This window comes from Pleurodeles waltl, chromosome 8 (assembly GCF_031143425.1).
Source record: "Pleurodeles waltl isolate 20211129_DDA chromosome 8, aPleWal1.hap1.20221129, whole genome shotgun sequence".
Lineage (NCBI taxonomy): Eukaryota > Metazoa > Chordata > Amphibia > Caudata > Salamandridae > Pleurodeles > Pleurodeles waltl.
The window spans coordinates 1,250,041,424-1,250,063,847 of NC_090447.1; the positions used below are offsets into that span (position 1 = coordinate 1,250,041,424).

Consider the following 22,424-nt stretch of genomic DNA (forward strand, 5'->3'; position numbering starts at 1 on the left):
TGCGTAATCTGCAGGTAAGCTGAAATTGCTGTAAGATGTATCTTAATGGAAGAAAAAGCTAGCTTTGACTTTTGCAAATGTAGTAAGTATCCTACGATGTCTTTGGCAGATGCGTGTAAGGGTTGAATTTGATTATTATGGCAGTAATAAACAAATCTTTTCCACTTATTTGCATAGCAATGTCTAGTGGTAGGTTTCCTAGCTTGTTTTATGACCTCCATACATTCCTGTGTAAGGTCTAAGTGTCCGAACTCTAGGACTTCAGGAGCCAGATTGCTAGATTCAGCGATGCTGGATTTGGGTGTCTGATCTGTTGTTTGTGTTGCGTTAACAGATCTGGTATGTTTGGTAGTTTGACATGAGGCACTACTGAGAGGTCTAGTAGTGTTGTGTACCAAGGTTGTCTTGCCCATGTTGGCGCTATTAGTATGAGCTTGAGTTTGTTTTGACTCAATTTGTTTACTAGATATGGAAGGAGTGGGAGAGGGGGAAAAGCGTAAGCAAATATCCCTGACCAGCTCATCCATAACGCATTGCCCTGAGACTGATCTTGTGGGTACCTGGATGCGAAGTTTTGGCATTTTGCGTTTTCCTTTGTTGCAAATAGATCTATTTGTGGTGTTCCCCAACTCTGGAAGTAAGTATTCAGTATTTGGGGGTGAATCTCCCATTCGTGGATCTGTTGGTGATCCCGAGAGAGATTGTCTGCTAACTGATTCTGAATTCCTGGAATAAATTGTGCTATTAGACGAATGTGGTTGTGAATCGCCCAATGCCATATTCTCTGTGCCAGGAGACACAACTGTATTGAGTGTGTCCCTCCCTGTTTGTTTAGGTAATACATAGTTGTCATGTTGTCTGTTTTGACAAGAATGTGTTTGTGGCTTATTATGGGTTGAAATGCTTTTAGCGCTAGAAATACTGCCAATAGTTCTAAGTGATTTATGTGAAACTGTTTTTGGTGAGTGTCCCATTGTCCTTGGATGCTGTATTGATTGAGGTGTGCTCCCCACCCTATCATGTAGGCATCTGTCGTTATTACATATTGTGGCACTGGGTCTTGGAAAGCCGCCCTTTGTTTAAATTTATACTGTTCCACCATTGAAGCGAGGTGTATGTTTGGCGGTCTATCAACACCAGATCTAGAAGTTGACCCTGTGCCTGTGACCACTGTGATGCTAGGCACTGTTGTAAGGGCCGCATGTGCAACCTTGCGTTTGGGACAGTGGCTATGCATGAGGACATCATGCCTAGGAGTTTTAACACTATTTTGACTTGTATCTTTTGTTTTGGATACATGGCCTGTATTACATTGTGAAAGGCCTGAACCCTTTGTGGACTTGGAGTGGCAATCCCTTTTGCTGTGTTGATTGTCGCTCCTAAGTATTGCTGTGTTTGACACGGCTGAAGGTGTGACTTTGTGTAGTTGATTGAGAAACCTAGTTTGTGGAGGGTTTCTATGACATATTTTGTGTGTTGTGAACACCTTTTTAGCGTGTTGGTTTTGACTAACCAATCGTCTAGGTACGGGAACACATGTATTTGCTGCCTTCTGATATGTGCAGCTACGACTGCCAGGCACTTTGTAAAAACTCTTGGCGCAGTTGTTATTCCGAATGGCAACACCTTGAATTGGTAATGTACCCCTTGGAATACAAACCTTAAGTACTTTCTGTGTGAAGGATGTATCGGTATATGGAAACATGCATCCTTTAGGTCTAGTGTTGTCATGTAGTCTTGTTGTTTGAGCAGTGGGATTACGTCTTGTAATGTCACCATGTGAAAGTGATCTGATTTGATGTAGGTATTTAATGTTCTGAGATCTAATATAGGTCTCAGACTCTTGTCTTTTTTGGGTATGAGAAAGTACAGAGAGTAAACTCCTGTTCCTTTCTGGTGTTTTGGTACTAATTCTATTGCTTCTTTTAGTAGCAATGCTTGAACTTCTAGTCCTAGAAGATCTATATGTTGTTTTGACATATTGTGTGTTTTCGGTGGGACGTTTGGAGGGAATTTGAGAAATTCTATGCAATAACCATGCTGGATAATTGCCAGTACCCAAGTGTCTGTTGTTATCTCCTCCCAATGTTTGTAAAATTGGGTTTGTCTCCCCCCCACAGGTGTTATGTGTTGGGGATGTGTGACTTGGAAGTCACTGCTTGTTTTGAGGGGTTTTGGGGCTTTGGAACTTCCCTCTATTTTTTGGGAATTGTCCCCCTTTATATTACACCCGAAAACTTCCCCGCTGATATTGGCTTTGATAAGTGGGCTTTGCTTGTGAGGTTGTGGCCTCTGTAGGTTGACCTCGAAACCGTCCCCTAAATTGTATTTTGCGAAATGTGCCTCTGCTTTGTGGGGAGTAGAGTGCGCCAATGGCTTTTGCCGTATCAGTATTTTTTTTAGTTTTTCAATAGCAGTGTCGACCTCCGGCCAAAACAACTGCTGTTCATTAAAGGGCATATTCAGCACGGCTTGTTGTATTTCCGGCTTGAATCCTGACATACGCAACCATGCTTGTCTCCTTATAGTTATTGCAGTATTTACTGTCCTTGCAGCCGTATCTGCTGCATCCATTGCTGACCGTATCTGATTATTGGAGATACTTTGTCCTTCTTCTACCACTTGTTGTGCCCTTTTTTGGAACTCTTTGGGTAAGTGTTCTATGAAATGCTGCATTTCGTCCCAATGAGCTCTATCGTATCTTGCCAAAAGTGCTTGTGAATTGGCAATACACCATTGGTTTGCTGCTTGTGCTGCAACCCTTTTACCCGCAGCATCGAATTTGCGACTCTCCTTGTCTGGAGGTGGTGCATCTCCTGAGGTATGAGAGTTTGCTCTCTTGCGAGCTGCCCCAACAACCACAGAGTCTGGTGTTAATTGCTGCGTAATATAAACAGGGTCTGTTGGCAACGGCTTGTACTTCTTCTCCACCCTTGGAGTTATGGCTCTGCCTTTTACAGGATCCTGAAATATTTGTTTAGAATGCTTTAGCATTCCCGGGAGCATAGGTAAGCTTTGGTATTGGCTATGAGTGGAGGAGAGTGTATTAAACAAAAAGTCATCCTCAATTGGTTCTGAATGCAAGGTGACGTTATGAAAAGCAGCTGCCCTTGAGACCACCTGCGTGTAGGATGTACTGTCTTCAGGTGGCGACGGCCTCGCAGGGTAACAGTCTGGGCTGTTATCTGATACAGGAGCATCATAAAGGTCCCATGCATCGGGATCATCTTGACTCATTGCAGTATGAGTCGGGGATTGCATCAGTGGTGGAGTGGCTACCGGTGATGTGTGCATTGATGGTGGTGGAGTTGTTTGTCTTTCCACCTTTGCCTGTGGCTGCTTGTCCTTTTCTTGAAAGGCAAGTCTTCTTTTCATCTTAATTGGGGGAAGAGTGCTTATCTTCCCTGTGTCTTTTTGAATGTGGAGCCTTCTTTGAGTGTAGTCTGGCTCAACTGATTCAAGTTCTTCCCCGAACTTATGTCCTTGCATCTGGGAGGACAATCCCTGTTCCTCTGTGTAGGAACCTGTTTTCGGTTCCAAGGCTGGATGTTTCGGAATCGAAATCTTTTCGGTCGCCTTTTTGGGCTCCGAGGAAACCTTTTTTATTTTCGGCGTCGTGGTGTCTCGGTGCCAAACCATTTCGGTGCCACTGTCTCGGTGCCGAATCTGCTCGGAGCCGCTGTCTCGGGCCCGAGATTGTTGTGTGGCGGTATCTCGACCGGAGTCGGATGACTTCGCCACATGCATGCCCTTTTTCGGTGCCGATGATCGGTCACTTATTTTTCGGGTTAAGCCATGGCCTGTTGGCGGTGGCGTCCCCTGGGCTTTTGTTGTCTTCTTGTGAGTTTTATGCTTCGACGTCTTACTCACGTTTTTTGGCGTTTCTTCGGGATCGAGCTCGTCCGAGTCCGATTCCTGGATGGAGAAGGTTTCTTCTTCCTCCTCGAAACGCCCTTGTCCTGTCGGCGCCGACGCCATCTGCAGTGTTCTCGCTCTTCGGTCTCTTAATGTTTTCCTCGACCGAAACGCTCGACAGGCTTCACAGGTATTCTCCTTGTGCTCTGGAGACAGACACAAGTTACAGACCAGATGCTGATCTGTATATGGATACTTGTTATGACATTTTGGGCAGAAGCGGAATGGGGTCCGTTCCATCAACCTTGAAGAGACACGTGGCCGGGCCGACCAGGCCGCGACGGGGGATCGAAAAAAACCCGAAGGGCCACCGGAGCTCTTCCAAAGTCGGTGTCGATCTGTTGTAACTAACCCGATACCGAACGCAAACAATAGCGACAATTTTTCCGAGATTCTAACTAACTTTCTGACCCGAAACACAGAGCGAAAAGGAACACATCCGAACCCGATGGCGGAAAAAAAACAATCTATGATGGAGTCGACGCCCATGCGCAACGGAGTCGAAATGGGAGGAGTCCCTCGGTCTCGTGACTCGAAAAGACTTCTTCGAAGAAAAACAACTTGTAACACTTCGAGCCCAACACCAGATGGCGGGATGTGCACAGCATGTGTATCTGCAGCTACACATGCCATCGAACATATATATATATATGAAACTGAAAGGTTTAGGCCCGGCAAAAGGTTGATTTTGCCAAGTCAAAATGGAGTTTAAAACTGCAGTACAGGCTGCAGTGGCAGGCCTGAGAGATGTTTCAAAAGGCTACTTTGGTGGGTGTCACAATGAGTACTGCAGACACACTAGTAGCATAAAATGTAAAGGCCCTGGGTTCACTTGCGTAGAAAATACAATGGCCTTACCAGTACATTAAATATGTAAATCAGATGTAGGTCAATTTTACAGTATTTTAAGTTGAATGTAGAAGCTGTTTATTACTGGTAAAGCACACAGAGCCCTAACACCGACAAAAACAAATTCAGCACAGTAAGAGTAGTGAAGGCAAAAAGTTGAGGGTGACCCTTTAAAGAAAGCCAGTAATCTATTTTTAGGATGACAATAGGTTGTACAACAGCATTAAAATTTGCTTTGTAAGGCTTGGTGAGACCCAGTTATAGGTGAAAAGCTCAACCCACTGATTTGCACACAAAGGGGCAGGTTTGAGTCAATCTAGCCTCTCTAGGATTTAACTTCTTGTTCTAAATTAATGTGAAGCTTTGAGATTTAATTTTAGTTAGCCAGTTCATGTTAATTCCGGGAGGTATTTTATGTAGTTGTGCAAGCATGTAATAAAGCACCCAACCTGAGTAAAACTGTGTGCATTTTAAATTGCTGCGTAGAAGCAGGTAAAAGTGAACTCTCAGATTTATGACCTGGTATTTGGTAAACTGGCCAATCCTGTTTGGGATAACCTTGTCTGGTTTAGATTTTGGCTAACCTTATCTGTAGCAGATAAGAAAAATGTTCGTCATTGGCAGACATCAGAAAAAGTTTCTTGTTTGAATATATTTTTCTCATGATTTTTTATATTTACTTCATGAAAAGAGAGCATAGGAAATTACAATCTGGTAATATGAAAATATATTGATTTTGATCACTGCATATATTCTTTAAGTATCCCAGTAGAAAACGTTTAAGTAACACAGTAGGAAACGTTTAATCAATCCCTTATCAGCTTTTTCCCCAAACTTTTATCTATCATCTATTGGGAGGCATAAACCACAACATTATTTTAAACATGCCCCTGTGTTATAATAAAATGTACAATTAAAAAAAGACCTTTTTTTGCTCTAATGCAACTATCAGAATCTTATATCTGACTTTTTTATGATGAATGAAATTGCAAAAGCAAGAAAGTTCCTTATTTTAGTCACATACAATTAACAAGTATAATTAATTATCTGGCTACTGTGGGTTGGATCCTAAAAAAAAAACCCTAGGAAAATACTATACTCTACTAATCCTTACTCCTCCATTCCCAGTCCAGATCGACGGGCGACAGGCTCCTCATTCTATCCGCCTAGTCCAGGTGCTGCTTCCTCTCTGGGTTCACAACTTGCTAACATCAATAATTTCACAAATCCGCTTATGGAGAAGCTTATTGACAGCGACCTTCCAGATGACACTCTCGTGAAATCAAGCTGCTTTACTGCCCAGACACCAGCAAAACTTTTGTCCTGGAATGTGGCTGGCATCAACGGCCAACTCGCAGACAATGAGTGGGGGGCATTTGTTGAAAATTTTAATGTATGTATGTTCCAGGAAACTTGGGCCAAAAACTGCACGTATAGACAGGGGTTTAGTTCTTTTTTTAAACCGGCTATGCCGTCTTTAGCAGGTAGGGCAGCAGGGGGCTTATGTACTTGGGTAAAACCGACAGAGGTAGGAGGAATAAAGGAGATATATGTGGACTCCCATGACATTTTGGCTATTGCTATCCAACCAATCTCAGGCCCCCTGTTCTTTGTATAAATATTTACAGTAGGCCGGGACCTTCTAACAATTGCTCTACTATTATTGAGCTATTAAACACTCTAATCTCAGATTTTCGTCTTAAATACCATATTATAATAGCAGGGGATTTCAATGTCCAACTTGAATTCAACTTAGACCTCATAGAGGTTATGCAGCCTGAAGATAGTGTATGGAACATCCCTGCCCATTCCATCCAGCAAAACTCATACAAACCTAGCGTTAGGGCAATGCAGGTAATAGATCTTATGCTATCACATGGTCTCCGTCTTGGCAATGGCCGTTTTCCAGCTGACACCCCTGCAAGACCAACCTTTTTTAGGGGTCTTTTTAGCAATAAACTAGATTACATCTTCTTTGATCTAAGAGTATGGCACAACATAATAGATGTGGAAGTGGCCAATCCATACACTAGTGATCACGCCCCTCTACAAATTACGTACAAGAGACCTCTCTTAGCAGGAGCCGTATTCCTTTCTACTTTTCCTGCTGTTATGGAGTTGTCTAGCAACAGGCGCACAGTAAGATGGGACTCTTTTGAGAAATCGAATAAGCTCTGAGAAAAACTGTGTGCTGTAATTTCTTCTCACCAGTTATTTGACCACGGCCTTACCTTTTCTCCAATCGAAGTTACGTCCCTTCATTTGGACCTCTTTACTACCCTGAAGGAGTTGTTTTCTAAACGTGCAAGGGCGCTGACTAACTCCTGTCCCCAATCTTGCTCCAAATGGTTTAATAAGAGGTGTAGAGAGGCAAAAAATACCCTGGTTAGCGTTTTAAGGACAAAGGACAGACTAGGTATTACCAATGCTAGACGTAACTATGCTTCTATATGTAACAAAAGCAAACATGAGTATGAAGAAGTGCTCTGGAGCGACCTATTCGAGGCAGCTAGGGCTCACGACTCCAAACGATTTTGGCTTTTGGTATCACGCAGTGACCAGAACCGAGCCCCTTATTTGGAGTCCCATATTACTCCTGATGCCTGGCTTTCCCATTTTAAAGAACTGTATGGCTCTCCACTGGCCCATGATACCCCAAGTTTGGGACAGCTGACAACATCTCATTCGCCCGCGTCCTCTTTGCCTTTTTTTACACTGGACGAAACTGCGCAGGCCATCACTGCCCAAAAAGCAGCGAAGGCCCCTGGGTTGGATGGGATCCCTTCCGATATGTTTAAAGCGGACCAGAACACCTGCAGCCCGTATATTAATAGGCTCTCTAATGCCATTTTGACTACCAGATCCTACCCTGACTCATGGAAAGAGGCAATCATTGTGCCTATTTTTAAGAAAGGAGAGAGGAATTTCCCGGGAAACTATAGACCCATCAGCCTCCTTGACAATCTCCAGAAAATATTTTGCCATCAATTGTTGAGTAGGCTGAGTAAATGGATAGTGGAAAACCAAATTTTAAACCATCTCCAAGCAGGCTTCAGAGAAAAAATTAGCACAATAGACCAGATATTCCGCTTCATTTCTATTAAATGGAAAGTTGTTGATGTGAACTCAGGCCACCTATTTGTAGCATTTGTTGACCTAAAATCAGCTTTCGATCTGGTACCCCGTAATAAATTGTGGGAGGTCTTGTGTAAAATGGGAGTTCCTTGCCCTATTTTAAATATCATTAGAGATCTTTATACTGGCAACTATGGTAGAAGAAGATGGGGACGGCAAGGCGAACTAACTGAAAAATTTCCCACTGCTCGTGGCGTGAGGCAAGGCTGTGTACTCGCCCCTACCTTATTCCTCCTTTTTATAAAAGCATGCATTCCGTATCTCATGGAGTGCTCTAATGATGCCCCCAAAATAGGAGGGCAGAAGATCCCCTGCCTCTTATTTGCTGATGACACCTTGTTGATTTCCCAAACAGCTACAGGTCTCACAACCCTGCTCTCGAGATTTATGGCTTTTTGTAATGATCACGGCCTGGAAATCAACTGATCCAAAACTAAGTGTATGGTGTTTGGGGATAAAAAAGGTAGGATGCGGCGCCCCATTTATTTAGAGGGCGCTGCATTGGAAAGAGTTGGCGATTTCGAATATCTAGGCCTGAAACTAGAAGATTTGCACAAATGGTATTCTCATCTCCAGAAAGCAAATCTCCGCTTGAAACAACGGACGAGCGGTATCGTAAGATTTGCAGCTAGATCTCCTAGCTTTGCCGTGACACCCGCAATCGAAATTTACAAATTACAAGCAAGGGGGGGAGCCCTTTACGGAGCCGAACTGTGGGGCCACTGTAATTTAGATGATTTGACAAAGGTGGAAAACTCTTTTTTAAGGTCTTTACTAAGAGTTCCTTCCAGTACCCCAATGCTTCCCATACGAATGGACCTAAATTTGCCTCCCATTTGCCAGATTGCTGCTCTCAGGCCCTTGTTGTTTTGGATCCGCCTATGGTCATTAGACTCTCTTATTCCCTATAGATGTGGGCTAGTTAACCTGATGGCCAACAAAACTAGCCCAAAAATCAAGTGGTGTGCGTACGTAGAAGGGACTTTCACACTACTTGGCTTGGGGTCTTACTGGAAGGATCCGCTATCTATTCCAAAAAATGCAATACAGACACTAAAGGATGCATTTTGGCTCCATATGCATCTTATACAACTGGCTGTTGCTTCACCATCTTCCATGACGGGCAGTTTCTTACAAATAAAATGCCATTATGAATCCGCGCAATACATGGACATAGTTCTCTCTCCACGTGCACGTGCATTGTATATTAGATTTAGGATAGGCTCTCTCCCTTTGCGCGTCTTAACACACAAATGGGCCAACACTAGCTGTACTTCGAAGATGTGCCCAATGGGTTGTGCCAGGGAAGAATCTATAACCCATGTTCTTTTTCAATGTCCTGCATACCATAATCAGAGAGTTTGTTGGATTATCCCCTTGTGTAGGAAAATGGGTTTTAAGAACTGTCCACTGGCCCTGAGAATTTTTAAATCCGACCCATCCGCTCTAGTGGCCTGCTGTCTGGCAAAATATTTAGATTCCATCTGGCATTGTAGACTGAACATACTCAAAAAAATAGAGGTAAACTCAACTATAGACGTGGGGAGTGGCTGTTGATGAACCCATCTGTGAATTTCAATGTAGGCACCTAATATCTTTTATTGCTTAAAGTATTTTTTATGTCTAGATATTTTTGGCTAAGTCTGCATCCGATTCTTGATATTTATTATGCAAAATTTTGCATTTACGTACGCTCTTATAATTTGGCTTGAATTTTTAAAGGGAATTTTTTTTATGTTTAATATATATACTTTTATTGTCTAAAAGTATTTTTTATGATTAGATATTTTATATTTTTAAATAGAAATGTCCCTTTTTTGTGACATGTTCGGTTAGGCTTGTATTTGAATTCTGATGTCTAACATACCAAATCTTGCACTATTATACGATTTTATAATACGGTCTGAACTTCCAGAATGAAAATCCTTATGTTTAATATTTTTTATGTAACCCAACCTCTTATATTTGAAACTTTTTTGTACACAACCTGTTGCTTTGTAAAACTGTGAATTGTGGTGTGCTTTTATGGTATTTACTTTTACCGAAATAAAGCTAACGAACGAGTGTGCCCAAATGCACCCAAAGGCAATGCGGGCATGGGAGGCAAAGCTTCACATCATCAAGGATAAGAAGAGGTCCCGTTCAGAAGAAAGGACCCACCTTATGAGAGAGAACAGGACTTTGTGCAAGTTGTGTGTCACAAAGTCTGCCCAGCACAAGGTCCTATTCCCGCTCAAAGTCTTCTGCAAATGCTCCATAAGCACAAGAAAGAAAATCAGAACTCATCTCTATCCTGTGGGAAGTTGCAAGAGAACACTCGAAAGGTCCAGCGCCTTCTAAGGTGGTCCCACATTTAGTCCTGGTATGCCCCGAATACCCCAAGCCATCCCTTAACCCTTAACAGATAGCAGCCTTGAAGGGGGTTATGCTGTAAGTTTCCCAGACCCCCACCCATAACCCCACCCCAAATAAATGGGGACAAAGTTTTTCTGCCCACCGATGGGCAGATGGAGAAATTATCCCCGATCCACTCCCCGGTGGGGTGCAGAAAGCCTACTAGATGCCAGGGAATTTAAAAACATCAAAAATAGTGGGGTGGTGGCTACCAACCAGTATGGGCATGGTTATGCCGTCACCCCAACTGAAGGGGGTAACAGTCTTTCAGCTCCCCCGCACACTAAAACATCTTATCTCACGGCAAGCAAGAGGACATTTGATTATTCTGGGTTTTGGTTTTACATTTGGTCCGTAAGAACTTGGCTAACTCTCAAAATCGCCCCACTTGGAATGGTGAGGGCTGCACGTTTTGGACTTTGGGATGCTGCCATCTAGAAAAGTCTACGAGATCTAAACACATCTGAAAACTAAATATCTGGGTGAGCTAAGGGTGTTGTGCTTCACATGCACCCCGCAACATTTCTTACCCACAATGCCCTGCAAACCTCCAACTTTGCTTGAAAGCACACATTTTTCCCACATTTTTGTGATGGAACCTTCCGGAATCTGCAGGAATTCACAAAATTCCTACCACTCAGGATTGTTGCATCTATACCGATAGAAATCCTGCCACACTTGTCAGCCTGAAAACATTTTTTCTCAAATTGCCTTTTGGGCTCGTTTTGGTTCCCCCTCATTTTTTTACATGTATTTGGCTCTTCCCTCTCACAGGCACTTGGCACACCTACACAAGTGAGGTATCATTTTTATCTGGATACTGAGGGCAACGTTGGGTGGTAGGAAATTTGTGCCAGTGCGATGATCTCACACAGAAATGTAGGAAAATTTGATTTTTTAGCTACATTTGAGGTTTGTTGAGTATTCTGGGTAAGCAACACTGGGTGATCCACGCAAGTCACACCTCCCCGGACTCCCTCTGGTGTCTAGTTTTCTGAAATGTTTGGGTTTGGTAAGTTTCCCTAGACGGCTGCTGAGCCCAGGACCAAAAATGCAGGTGCCACCCAGCAAAAACCGGTAGTTTTGTATTTGATAAATTTGATGTGTCCACATAGCGTTTTGGGGCATTTTCTGTTGCGGGCACTAGGCCTAAACACACAAGTGAGGTACCATTTTTATCAGGAGACTTGGGGAAATGCTAGGTGGAAGGAAATTTGTGGCTCCTCTCAGATTCCAAAACTTTCTATCACCGAAAGTGTTTTTTTTGTGCCAAATTTTGAGGTTTGCAAAGGATTCTGGGCAACAGAACCTGGTGAGACCCCGAAAAGACACCCCATCTGGATTCCCCATGGTGTTTAGTTTTCGAAAATTCACAGGTTTGGTAGGTTTCCCTAGGTGCCGGTTGAGCTAGAGGCTAAAATCCACAGCTAGGCACTCTCCAAAACACACGTCAGTTTTCAATGTAAAAATGTGATGTGTTCATGTTGCGCTTCCTGTCGCGGGCATTAGGCCTGCCCATGTAAGTGAGGTACCATTTGTTTCGGGAGACTTGGGGGAACACAGAATAGAGGAACAAGTGATATTGCCCCTTGTCTTTCTCTAAATTTTTTCCTTCCAAATGAAAGACAGTGTGTAAAAAAAGACGTCTATTTGAGAAATGCCCTGTAATTCACATGGGACCCCGGAATTCAGAGATGTGCAAATAACTACTGCTTCTCAACACCATATCTTGTGCCCATTTTGGAAATACAAAGGTCTCTTTGATACCTATTTCTTTCTCTTTATATTTCAGCAAATGAATTGCTGTATACTCTGTATACAATGAAACCCCATTGCAAGGTGCAGCTCCTTTATTGGCTCTGGTACCCAGGGTTCTTGATGAACCTACAAGCCCTATATATTCCCGCAGCCAGAAGAGTCTAGCAGACGTAACAGTATATTGATTTTGAAAATATGACATTGCATGAAAACGTTAGAGTAGAACGTGGAGAGAAATGGCTGTTTTTTTCACCTCAACCTCAATATGTTTTTATTTTACCTGTTTTGTTCTGAAGGACAACCTTTTAGGATCTACACAAATGACCCCTTGATGAATTCAGAATTTAGTCTACTTTTTAGAAAGGTTTAGCTGTCTGGGATCCAGCATTGGTTTTACTCCCATTTCTGTTACTAACTGGAAGGAGGCTAAAAGCACATTTTTTTAAAAAAATGGGGTATGTCCCAGTAAAGTGTCACAATTGTGTTGAAAATGTGGTTTTGTGATTCAATTCTGCCTGTTCCTAAAAGCTGGGAAGATGGTAATTTTAGCACAGCAATCCCTTTGTTGATGTCATTTTCAGGGAAAAAAAACACAAGCCCTCTTCTGCAGCCCTTTTTTCCCATTTTCTTTTTTAAGAAAAGGACATTTTTGCTATATTTTAGCTAAATTCTTGGTCTCCTCCAGGGTAACCAACAAACTCTGGGTACCTCTTGAATCCCTAGGATGTTGGGGAAAAAAAGACGCAAATTTGGCGTCAGTAGCTTATGTGGATAAAATGTTATGAGGGTCTAAACGCAAACTGCCCCAAATAACCGAAAGAAAGTCCTGCCACCTGAGGGGAAAAAGGCCTGGCAGCGAAGGGGTTAAACCCCAAAAGGAATGTGTCCTTGTGTAATGTAGCTGATGCTCCTATAAAGCACTCCAATACCTTCAGGTCACGTCTGCGCTATATAAAAGTGCAAAAAAACTAAAAAAGTACTTGTTTTGCACGTCTGTTATTCGGCTATAGTTGGACTACATTTGGGCGATATTTGTGTTACATTTAGGCTCTTTTTTCTCTGGTGGCTATCTCTGCTGACTTATGTGCTATGAAGGTCCCTGATATCCTCATTTACTGCAGTATCCTAAGGAGAAAATGCTTTCAGTTTTCCACTTTAATTCCATCAAGATGGCAGGCAGATGTGCCACACTTTTGGCATAAATTCAGAATCCTAGCACTCTAGTTGCTCATTAGAACACTGTAGTAAACTGCTGATCACCAGGGATTTAACTGGCAGTCTGCTGCTGGTATTAAAAGTGCATGTTTCAGTCTACATGTCAGAATGTTTTAATGAAATAGAAGAGGAAGATATTTAAAAACTCACTTAAAGAGTGTCCTAATGGTTCTTTCTATAGCACTAACCATAATTTCTATGACAAAAAGAAACCCCTCATTTTGTTCCTTTCTAAATTAAATGTTTTAAGTTTTACCAGTTTGATTCAATCAAGATGGCTTTGTTGTGCCACACTTTTGTCACACATAAGAATGTTAGCGCTCTAGTTTTTCTTTAGAATGGTCTGGGAGGCTGCAGCAGAAAACAAGGGAATCAACTTGAGAGAGAGAGAGAGAGAGAGAGAGAGATAGATAGATAGACAGATGTCAACATTTGCTTTCTATAAATAGTAGAAGAGTTCTGCATGTCAAAACTTGTCCTATCCAATTCACCCCAATCAGTTTAAAATCTTCCACTCACTCCTCAAACATGACCAGAGCAGTTTTGATAACGGATAATGTCAAGCGAAAGATCCGAAAGTTGTGCATTATGGTCACTATTAGACATTTTAGTTCTATTTCAGCTAAAATGAAGAATGAACCCTATTAACTCCATTGTTACTGGTTAGCAGTTGTACCACGACAGTAGGAAAGAACACAGATTATACAACTGAATGCCAGATAACTGCTTGTAAAGCATGCCACCCTCTCAAGTGTCAGAATTCACACAATGTCCCCCTCCATTGGGGTTACCATGCCACTTAAAGCTGTTAAGATGCCTTCACTTTTGTAGAGGCCAAGAGGTTTACAGACACTGTACTGTAAATAGCTTGGTAACAGAAATTTCTATTTCCACTAAAGCCACTCCCAGAAAGACATCTCCTGAATTGGTATTTTACCAGACCAAAGAAAGCTGGGCATCTTTGCCCATCTTCACTTGCAGACCTAACCTATTCTTCGTGAAAGAAAATAGTTATATTCAGAAATTATGCAACCTAAGTTAGAATCAAAACTGAAACAAAATAAAACTCACCCAGCATATATCTTTAAATCAACTGCTAAATAATCAACTTATATCTGAACGCAGACAGTATTATTTAAACTAAACTTTAACAACATCACACATAACCTAAACCAATTCAAACATGTAATATACTATAGAATGTTATCCTGTTCATGGAAACGTTTATAGGAACCTTAATGAAAAATTGAATAATTTATGGAACAAACATTACCTCTGGGTAAACCTTAATTATACGTCTAATTTGGGTAACTACTTCAGTAGCATTTATGGCCTCTTGAATAAATTAATATAAACTGAGATGGATGAAATAGTTTCTTGATCAACTGGTGAAGCTTGCTTACAAAGAGCCAAAAATGTTAGGTTAGAATGGCTCCAAATACGTGACTTAGCAATTTTGATTTGCCACAATATTTGTATGTGTAACATGAATGTGCATATGATGTGTTTTGTCTGCCCAACTGTTTATTAAGATTGGAGTACTGAGTTTTACCTCAAGATAACCTGGATCAGATTCATTCTGAATTGCTTCATAGAGTTCTGCACCATCTTGCATTGCATGGATCTGCTTTCTGGTTAAAGTTCGTCGACTTACTTCGCTTTTATCTTTGCCTATTAACACAAAAAATTAGCACTGAGAATGTATTTTGAAGAAAAAAAAAACAGGATTCCAGCTCAAAGAAAACCCCATATTGTACTGTATAAGCATATTCAAAACAAGCCAAAAAAACAAAGATTTTGGTTATTCACCCATCAGTAATCTTCTCTATGTGAAGAAATTCCTCCATCACAACCATGTTTAGTGAAAATGATCCACAACTAGAGGAAGCAAAGCAACTCCAATAATCGCTCAATATCATTAGAAGTCCCATATCTGTGGACATAGCACTTATAAACAAAGACTTCCAAACACAGCCAGCAAAGAATCCCTCCTCTGGATTGGAGAAGGTGTTGGGGTAAGGGCCTGGGGGCAATGGTAGGTAATTGAACTGATGAAGTTCCTCTCTCACATTACCCACAGGAACACATTACTCAAACAATGTTCACTTATTCACTGACTTTCTCCGGTGAATGACATCTCTAATGAGCGCTACACTAAGAATATATTCAGCGGCATGTTAGACAGGACCCTTTGCAAACATTTAAAACAGCACCAGTCATAAAAATGCAAGCCGTTCAACAAACTTTGCACCCATGTCTTCAGACCATAATCAATCATTTGGTTCCTCAAAGGCACCCAAAAATATTCCTTTTTAGCCACCGGTTCTTAGTCCATTAGCTCCATCTTGTTATGGGCTCTGTGTCAATACAACACAGACTAGCAGTGAGTTTTACAAGCGTTGTGTATATTTGTACAGATAAAATGTGGAATACCTGGCAGCATGTTATTAACCATTTTTACATCCAGGGCGCACTATAGTGCAAGAAGGTGATCCCCTGGATTCACACACTGAGAATATGAACAGAAGTATTGCCTTTCGAAGTAACAGTGAAGGAAGTAGTAATAAATTACTTTGAGGTGAACCTTGCTTGTGTGGGACATGCAGAGCTGAAGTCAGACTTTCTAAATAGTGGTGTACAATGTTTAGGGTAAGATTGTCACTTTTAACTAAGCTAAGATTCCTTGACATGGAAACATTGCAAGTATCTACTTAATGGTGTAGAATTTATCCCAACACATATTTCACATAATGAATTAGGTAAAAGACTAGAACGCTCTCCAGGGGTGGACTCATTATAAATGACAAATGCACATTAACTTCATGCCTGGGGAGTACTTGTTCAAGGTCCTCAGTAGAACTAATTTCAGTACTGAACTTATAAAATGGATGCAATTATTATACAACAAACACCAATATGAGAATACCTAGGGATATGAGAAAAGGTTTCATATGGTATACAATCCTGTCTGTCTTTGCAATAAGTGTGCATCCTGCATAGGAAACTGTGACTAGCAGCGGAGTCAAGATGGCCGACTGAGCTCTGATGGATCGCTGCTAATGAGACCCCCATCAGCCCCATCTGCTGGAATCAACCCCCCCTCCCCCCACCAGGGCACTTGAGGATACGGCACCATCTCTGAAGTGTCTACTGTGGGGGTTCTGGGTCCACTTTCCTGGGCTGGTAGGTATTGCAGCGGCTGTGCATGGCAGACCTAAGCAGAGGTGGGGAAGAGATCAGAGAAGTGCAGCGCCAGGTCCCAAAGGAAATGAGCGGCAGACAACAACATTGCGGCACACATTGTAGGTGGTGATTTTGGTGGCAAGATTCGAAGAGCGGTGCTGGAGTATTTGAAAGCTGAGAAGCAGTCTCCAGCGGCGGTAAGGGGTGCAACCTAGCGGCTCATCTGAGCCAGCGAGAATTGCATGAGTGTAGCCATCATCGTGCAGAGACAATGCATAGGGGGTGTTAGTACTGTGCTCCCCCTCCATCATTAAACTCTACCTGCATTTTGATCGTGTAAGCATGGGGGAATTGCTTCCCCGACCCCTGTTGAGCTACACGGACATAAGCGGAGGCAGCATTTCCAGCGCAGTATCAGCCTGCAGTAATTAACGGATGCGGGGACAGGGATAAATGCAGAGGACAATTTTAACGCAGAGACAGCGGGGAGTCCACAAACTATAGGCGATTAGCTGGGGGATGGAGGTCCACGAGACAGGGGATGTGAGGGCTCCCATAATTGCAAAGGCTAACAGCTAATACTGGTGTCTGCACCCCTGCCCCACCCTCTCCTGGAGCAAATACGAGTAATCTGGCCCTACTTACAATCAGGAAACTGGGTGAACAAAGACAGCCACAAACATTTGCCCATACAGCGTACTCTTGGTGGTAGCCTGTTATTGATTCTGCTGTATGTATAGAAAGGGCCCGACCGCTGCTCATGTGCTGTGAAATATCCTGCATGTTAGACTGTTTGAGGAACTGGGTTGTGAAATTTGTAGTGTATTTATTTGGGCACAAATGCCGCCTAAACCCAAAGGGAGCTCGGTAACAGTCTCAAAACACTGTCATACAACTGAGGAAGGCATCGCAAAAATGGCTCAAGGCGGAGTTACCGGCAAGGAGCACGTGCTGGGAAAGCCTTCATCATCATCTACCTTGGACATTAACAACTTGACACAGGAGACTAAAAAGGCAATCACCAAGAAAATTGATGATTTAGCAAGCACAGTGGCTCTACTGTGCCAACATTTTGACAAAATGATAGAACGAGTGAAGGACCTCAGCTCTAGAGCTGAGGGGGCAGAGAAACTATTGGGGTCCTATACCCGTCAGCTAGCAGACCAGAAGATGCGTCTGCAGCAGCATAAGGCCAAGCTAGCTGATTTAGAAGACAGATTCAGACGCAACAATGTGTGCATACTGAGGCTGCTGCAGGGGACAGAGTCTACATTGGTGCAGCAATTTCTGGAGACATGGCTCCCTACGGTGCTGCCGTGGTTGGAAACTGAGGGAGTTTTGCATGTAGACAGAGCACACAGAAACCTAGGTGGCCGGCTCACAACCGGCACACCACCCCGCGTGTTGATCACCCGAACCTACTGCAAGAAGATGAGAAAACACATGCTAAATGGAGCGGCAAGGTTGAAGCATACCAGCTTCACCTCCTCTGCATGCAGGGTATCATTGTGGGTGGATGCTAGCATCCCCATATGGGTGGAAACTGAACTAAATTCAGCGATGGGCCCTATATAGGGGTGGTGGGGGAGATTGGAAGCACCCCTACAGTATTACTAAACATGTATGCACCCAAAATAGACACACTGGATTTCTTTGAAGGAGTGGTGTGCCTGGTGGCGCCTTATGCACATTACAATATCATCTGAATGGGGGACTACAATTGTGTACTCAAAAGAGAGCTAGATGGTTCTAGGCTAACGGCCCAGACGCTGGGCAGAGCCTCTAGGGCTTTGCTGGACAGGATGGATACTTTACACCTACTAGAACTATGGCAGGCGACACATGGTCAGACTAGAGGCTACCCTTTTTACTCACTCCAGCATGCCGACTTCTCCAGGGCTGATTACCTACTGGTGCACCCAGAACAAGCTACGAGCTTTGGGTGGTCCGATATATAGACTGCACATTATCGGATCACGCCCCACTGGTGGCGGATCTGAAAGGAAACACCTATGTGGCACCAATTATGCAGTGGTGCTTCTAGTCACGAGTGCTACATGACCAGGTGTACAGGGAAGAAATTAGGGAAGCGATGCAGGAGTTATTTACTGTCAACACAGGGTTGGTCGAATCTGCTCGAGTACTATGAGAGGCCTTTACGGTGACCAGATAAGAGACATAGATAAGCAGGCTCCACAGACGGAGGCGATATGGGAGGACAGACACAGACTGCAAGGAGAACTGGATGAGGCTCGAGACATCTTACGTAAACATGACTATAAAACATACACAGATGTCCACCATGAACAGGGTGATACAACGGGAAGACTGCTTGATGTTTCAGTAATAAAGAGAAGGGAGGGAATGCTGTTATAACTCTTAAAGACGCGCAAGGGACGACTCTCACTGCTCTGGAGGATATTGTATGTTATTTTGCGAAGTTCTACTAAGCATTATATGCACAACAAGGCAGGAGCGATATGACTGGCAAGACTGCAATTTTAGGTGAAGTGCAACTCTCTAAAGCAGATGGCGCTATGAGGGCAGCCTTGAATGCACCAATTGCCGAATCAGACATTAGATGGGCCATAAAACAGATGAACACAGGGAAGGCACCCAGGAATGATAGACTGTCAGTTGAATTCTACCAAGAATATGTGAATCTACTGTGAGCACCACTTTCGGCTATGTGCAGAGAGGCATTTTACTTTCAGGTGTTGCCTGCATCATTCAGGGAGGCCTATATAGTGGTCCTCCCTAAAACAGGGAGAGACCCTGCTGATTGCGAATCATATTGACTATTGTTGATCATTAATGTTGAATGTGGATGCTAAAATTCTGGGGAAGATACTAGCTCCCCCCGCTTAGCTAAGGTGGCAGGGGAGCTTTTACACCCGGACCAACAAGGGGCTTGAGGGCGGTTCTACTACCACCACCAATATCAGGAAGGCGTCCTAACATTGGAACAGATTATGAAAGAGGAGGAACCCTGCACACTTGCTAGTCTGGACGCCCCTAAGGCTTTTGATACCTCTGACTGAGTGTTCAAGGACCAAACATTTTAACACTATGACTTAAGAACTTACTACTTGCAATGGGTGCAACTACTGTATACTGACAGCAAGGTGAGGGTAAAAGGAAGTAATAGAGTGTTTGACAGCTGGCAGGTAGAGAGGCAGACTCAAAAGAGGTGCCCTCTCTCCCCGCTGATCTTTGCCCTGATCATCGAACCACTGGTGTAAGTTATACACGGACAGGCATGAGCGTCATAGTGTAAAGGTGGGGAACAAGCTAGAGATCATTCCCCTACATGCTGTTGACATTCTGATGACTATGGAATCGGGGTATGTCCTGGCATGCAGTTAAAGATATGAGTGTTGAGGTAGGGGCACACTCTGGGTTTCTGTTGAATGCAGACAAGTCAGTACTTTACCCCATGCAGACAGACCGGATCGTGAGTGGGGAATCTTCCTAACATATGGGTCCAAACAATATCTGTTAAATACTTGTGGATATATCTGAGTTTTATATCACGGAAACTTATGACTCCTTGTGGGTGCCCTTCTTAATAATCTAGAGCATAGTGTGAGTAAATGGTCACGACTCCTGGTGTCCCTAATGAGTCTCATATAAGCCGCAGCATATGCCAGTGCATGTACTGGATGTATGTTTCCATCAACTAGGTTGAGCATGCATCAGCACGGTGGGCCTGAAATTACCGTGGGATAGTGGAGGGTTACAGGCACTGATTTTTTGTATCTATTCCTGGGCATCCCATTTACAACACGTGGCAACGTGGTTTCTGGAGGGGGGCACAGATACAGTGTCTGGACTCTTGACGTGATTGACCAGACCACGCAAGCTCCTGGCTCTACCTCTATCTCTCGAAAGAAGAGGGTGACACTACCACTGCAGGTTAGGACTACACTAGACATATAGTAACAAGCCTCTCGAAAAGATGGTGATGATAATAAATACATGCAACAACTGATCCCTTGGTACAAACAGGGAGGGAGGGGATGTCCCTCAAATACTGGGGGACATCAATGAGGATGGTTATTGATGGGGCATGCGGCCTTCTACGATAGATGGGAGATGACTGGGGGCTGTTTTCTAACCTATTCCAGCCTTGCTGTGGCTACTTACAAAGCCTGGGTGGGGTTCCCACACGAGCCAGACACTCACACACTGAATAAAACACTGCCGGACATGAGGAGAAATTAAACCAGTTACCTGACTATATGCACTGTAGCCACCCAAAACTGCCACCCGTATAGGGGTGTTGAAACTGCAAAGGGAAAACTAATGTGGAATTGCAGGATCACAAATGGATTTTCTACACTCAGCAACAACAGGAGGGTTACGCAATGAGAGGTTGGAATCATAGTGATTAAATATGGGTAGAGTAGCCCTGAGCAACACGGTAAAGTCACAACTAAATTTCTCTAGATTTGCCAATCTCTATCAAATTTCCCTGAGAGCATGTTTATTTAGATAAGATAGCACGGTGCATACTACACTTGTTTGGGCAAAAAGAAGGCCCACTCACGCTCCCATGCGAGAAAAAAGGACACAGATTGTTAGATCGAGATTATATTATTGGGCAGCACAACCACAAAACATAGCACACAACATGACAGAGTAAATTGCAAAAGGAAAATGATGAACATTAGGATGTCCCCACTTGCTTTTGAAGAATTACTGCTACATATTGGTTGCAGCTGACGGAAACATCATAAAACTAAAATTGAAATCAAATTCTGCCATTTCACCTACAGAAATGCAGAGTTGTGAAGGTCATATTAAAGACTAAGCAATAAAAGTGTACAGAAAAATGGATCACAAAAGGTAGCATGAAACATGGCACTGGCATACACAAAGAAGGTCTCTCCTAATGCTATACTTATTCAACACAACTACACTTGCAGTAAATACCTAATTATGTTAGTTACCGCAGAAGAACAAGCTACTTATCTACGATAATATTCTTTCCGGTGGATCTTCTATCTCACTGCAGATTCCTTACATTTCTTTGGAATATCACCAGGTGCCAGGCTGGATCTGGAGAATGTTACAGTAACAGTCCTGTGTGCGATAAGTGATGACATGTGTCTCTGTGTTCATTGTGTAAAGCCCACAATAGTGACTAAGTGGCGCAACATAAAAGCGCCAACACTGCGTGCAGGTACCAGTATCTTAATTTTTCTCATTCTGTGCTCAGAAACGCAGAGCATTTCGAAAAAACGGTGGGTGACAGTGAACTAAAATCTAATTAGAATGATATTATGATGTTCAGAAGTCCAACGCACAGAATGGGAGATTGGAGGCAGTAAGTAATCTCAGGTTAGAATAGAGTATCCAACAAAAAGAATACTACAGGAGGGAAGGTGACTTCTCGTTCTGATGGATACTTCTAACAGCAGATTCCTCACCTTTAGAATAGATAGCACAGACCTACATCCAAGAGATGGAGGGGCTGAGGAGAGGACTCAAACTGGGAAATCTTGCAGGATCGAGTGGCAAAATGGCCCACTCATCAGACCTGGCTAGTAAGGCAGTAGCATTCCCATCTTGCAGCGTGGCAGATGTCACTGGCACCACTTCCCTGCCAATGCTACTGCTGCAGCAGATTTGGTCTTGGTGGAATGAGCCTGCAGGCCTTCAGGCAGTTGTTGCTTTGTGACTATCACAAAGTACATTTTGATGAAGGGGACTATCTCTTTTGATGGGCTTGTTTGCTGCACCACCTTCCTTTTTATTGTAACAGAGAATCCAACAAAGAGCTGATGACCCACATGATGTTCTTCTAGGGTGTTGATGTAGCAACTCAGTTATTTTAGGCTCGAACCACTGGAGTCTGTCCTCTTTGAAAGAATGAGGTGGCACAAAAAATGTTGGCAGATTAATAGACTGGTTGACATAAAAAGGAGTCACAACATTATGCAAGAAGGCTGCCTAAGTCCACATCACTAACT

The 22,424-nt window shown here is 43.1% G+C and overlaps 1 protein-coding gene across 3 annotated transcripts in view; it reads right to left on the reverse strand.

The window, feature by feature from the left end:
• BRCA2 (BRCA2 DNA repair associated) overlaps positions 1–22,424 on the reverse strand; it is a 584,634-nt gene that overhangs the window by 145,350 nt on the left and 416,860 nt on the right. For all 3 annotated transcript variants that reach the window (XM_069205562.1, XM_069205563.1, XM_069205564.1), the window contains one exon: positions 14,819–14,937. In XM_069205562.1, the coding sequence (XP_069061663.1) occupies positions 14,819–14,937 (119 nt within the window). The remainder of the gene's footprint in view (positions 1–14,818; positions 14,938–22,424) is intronic.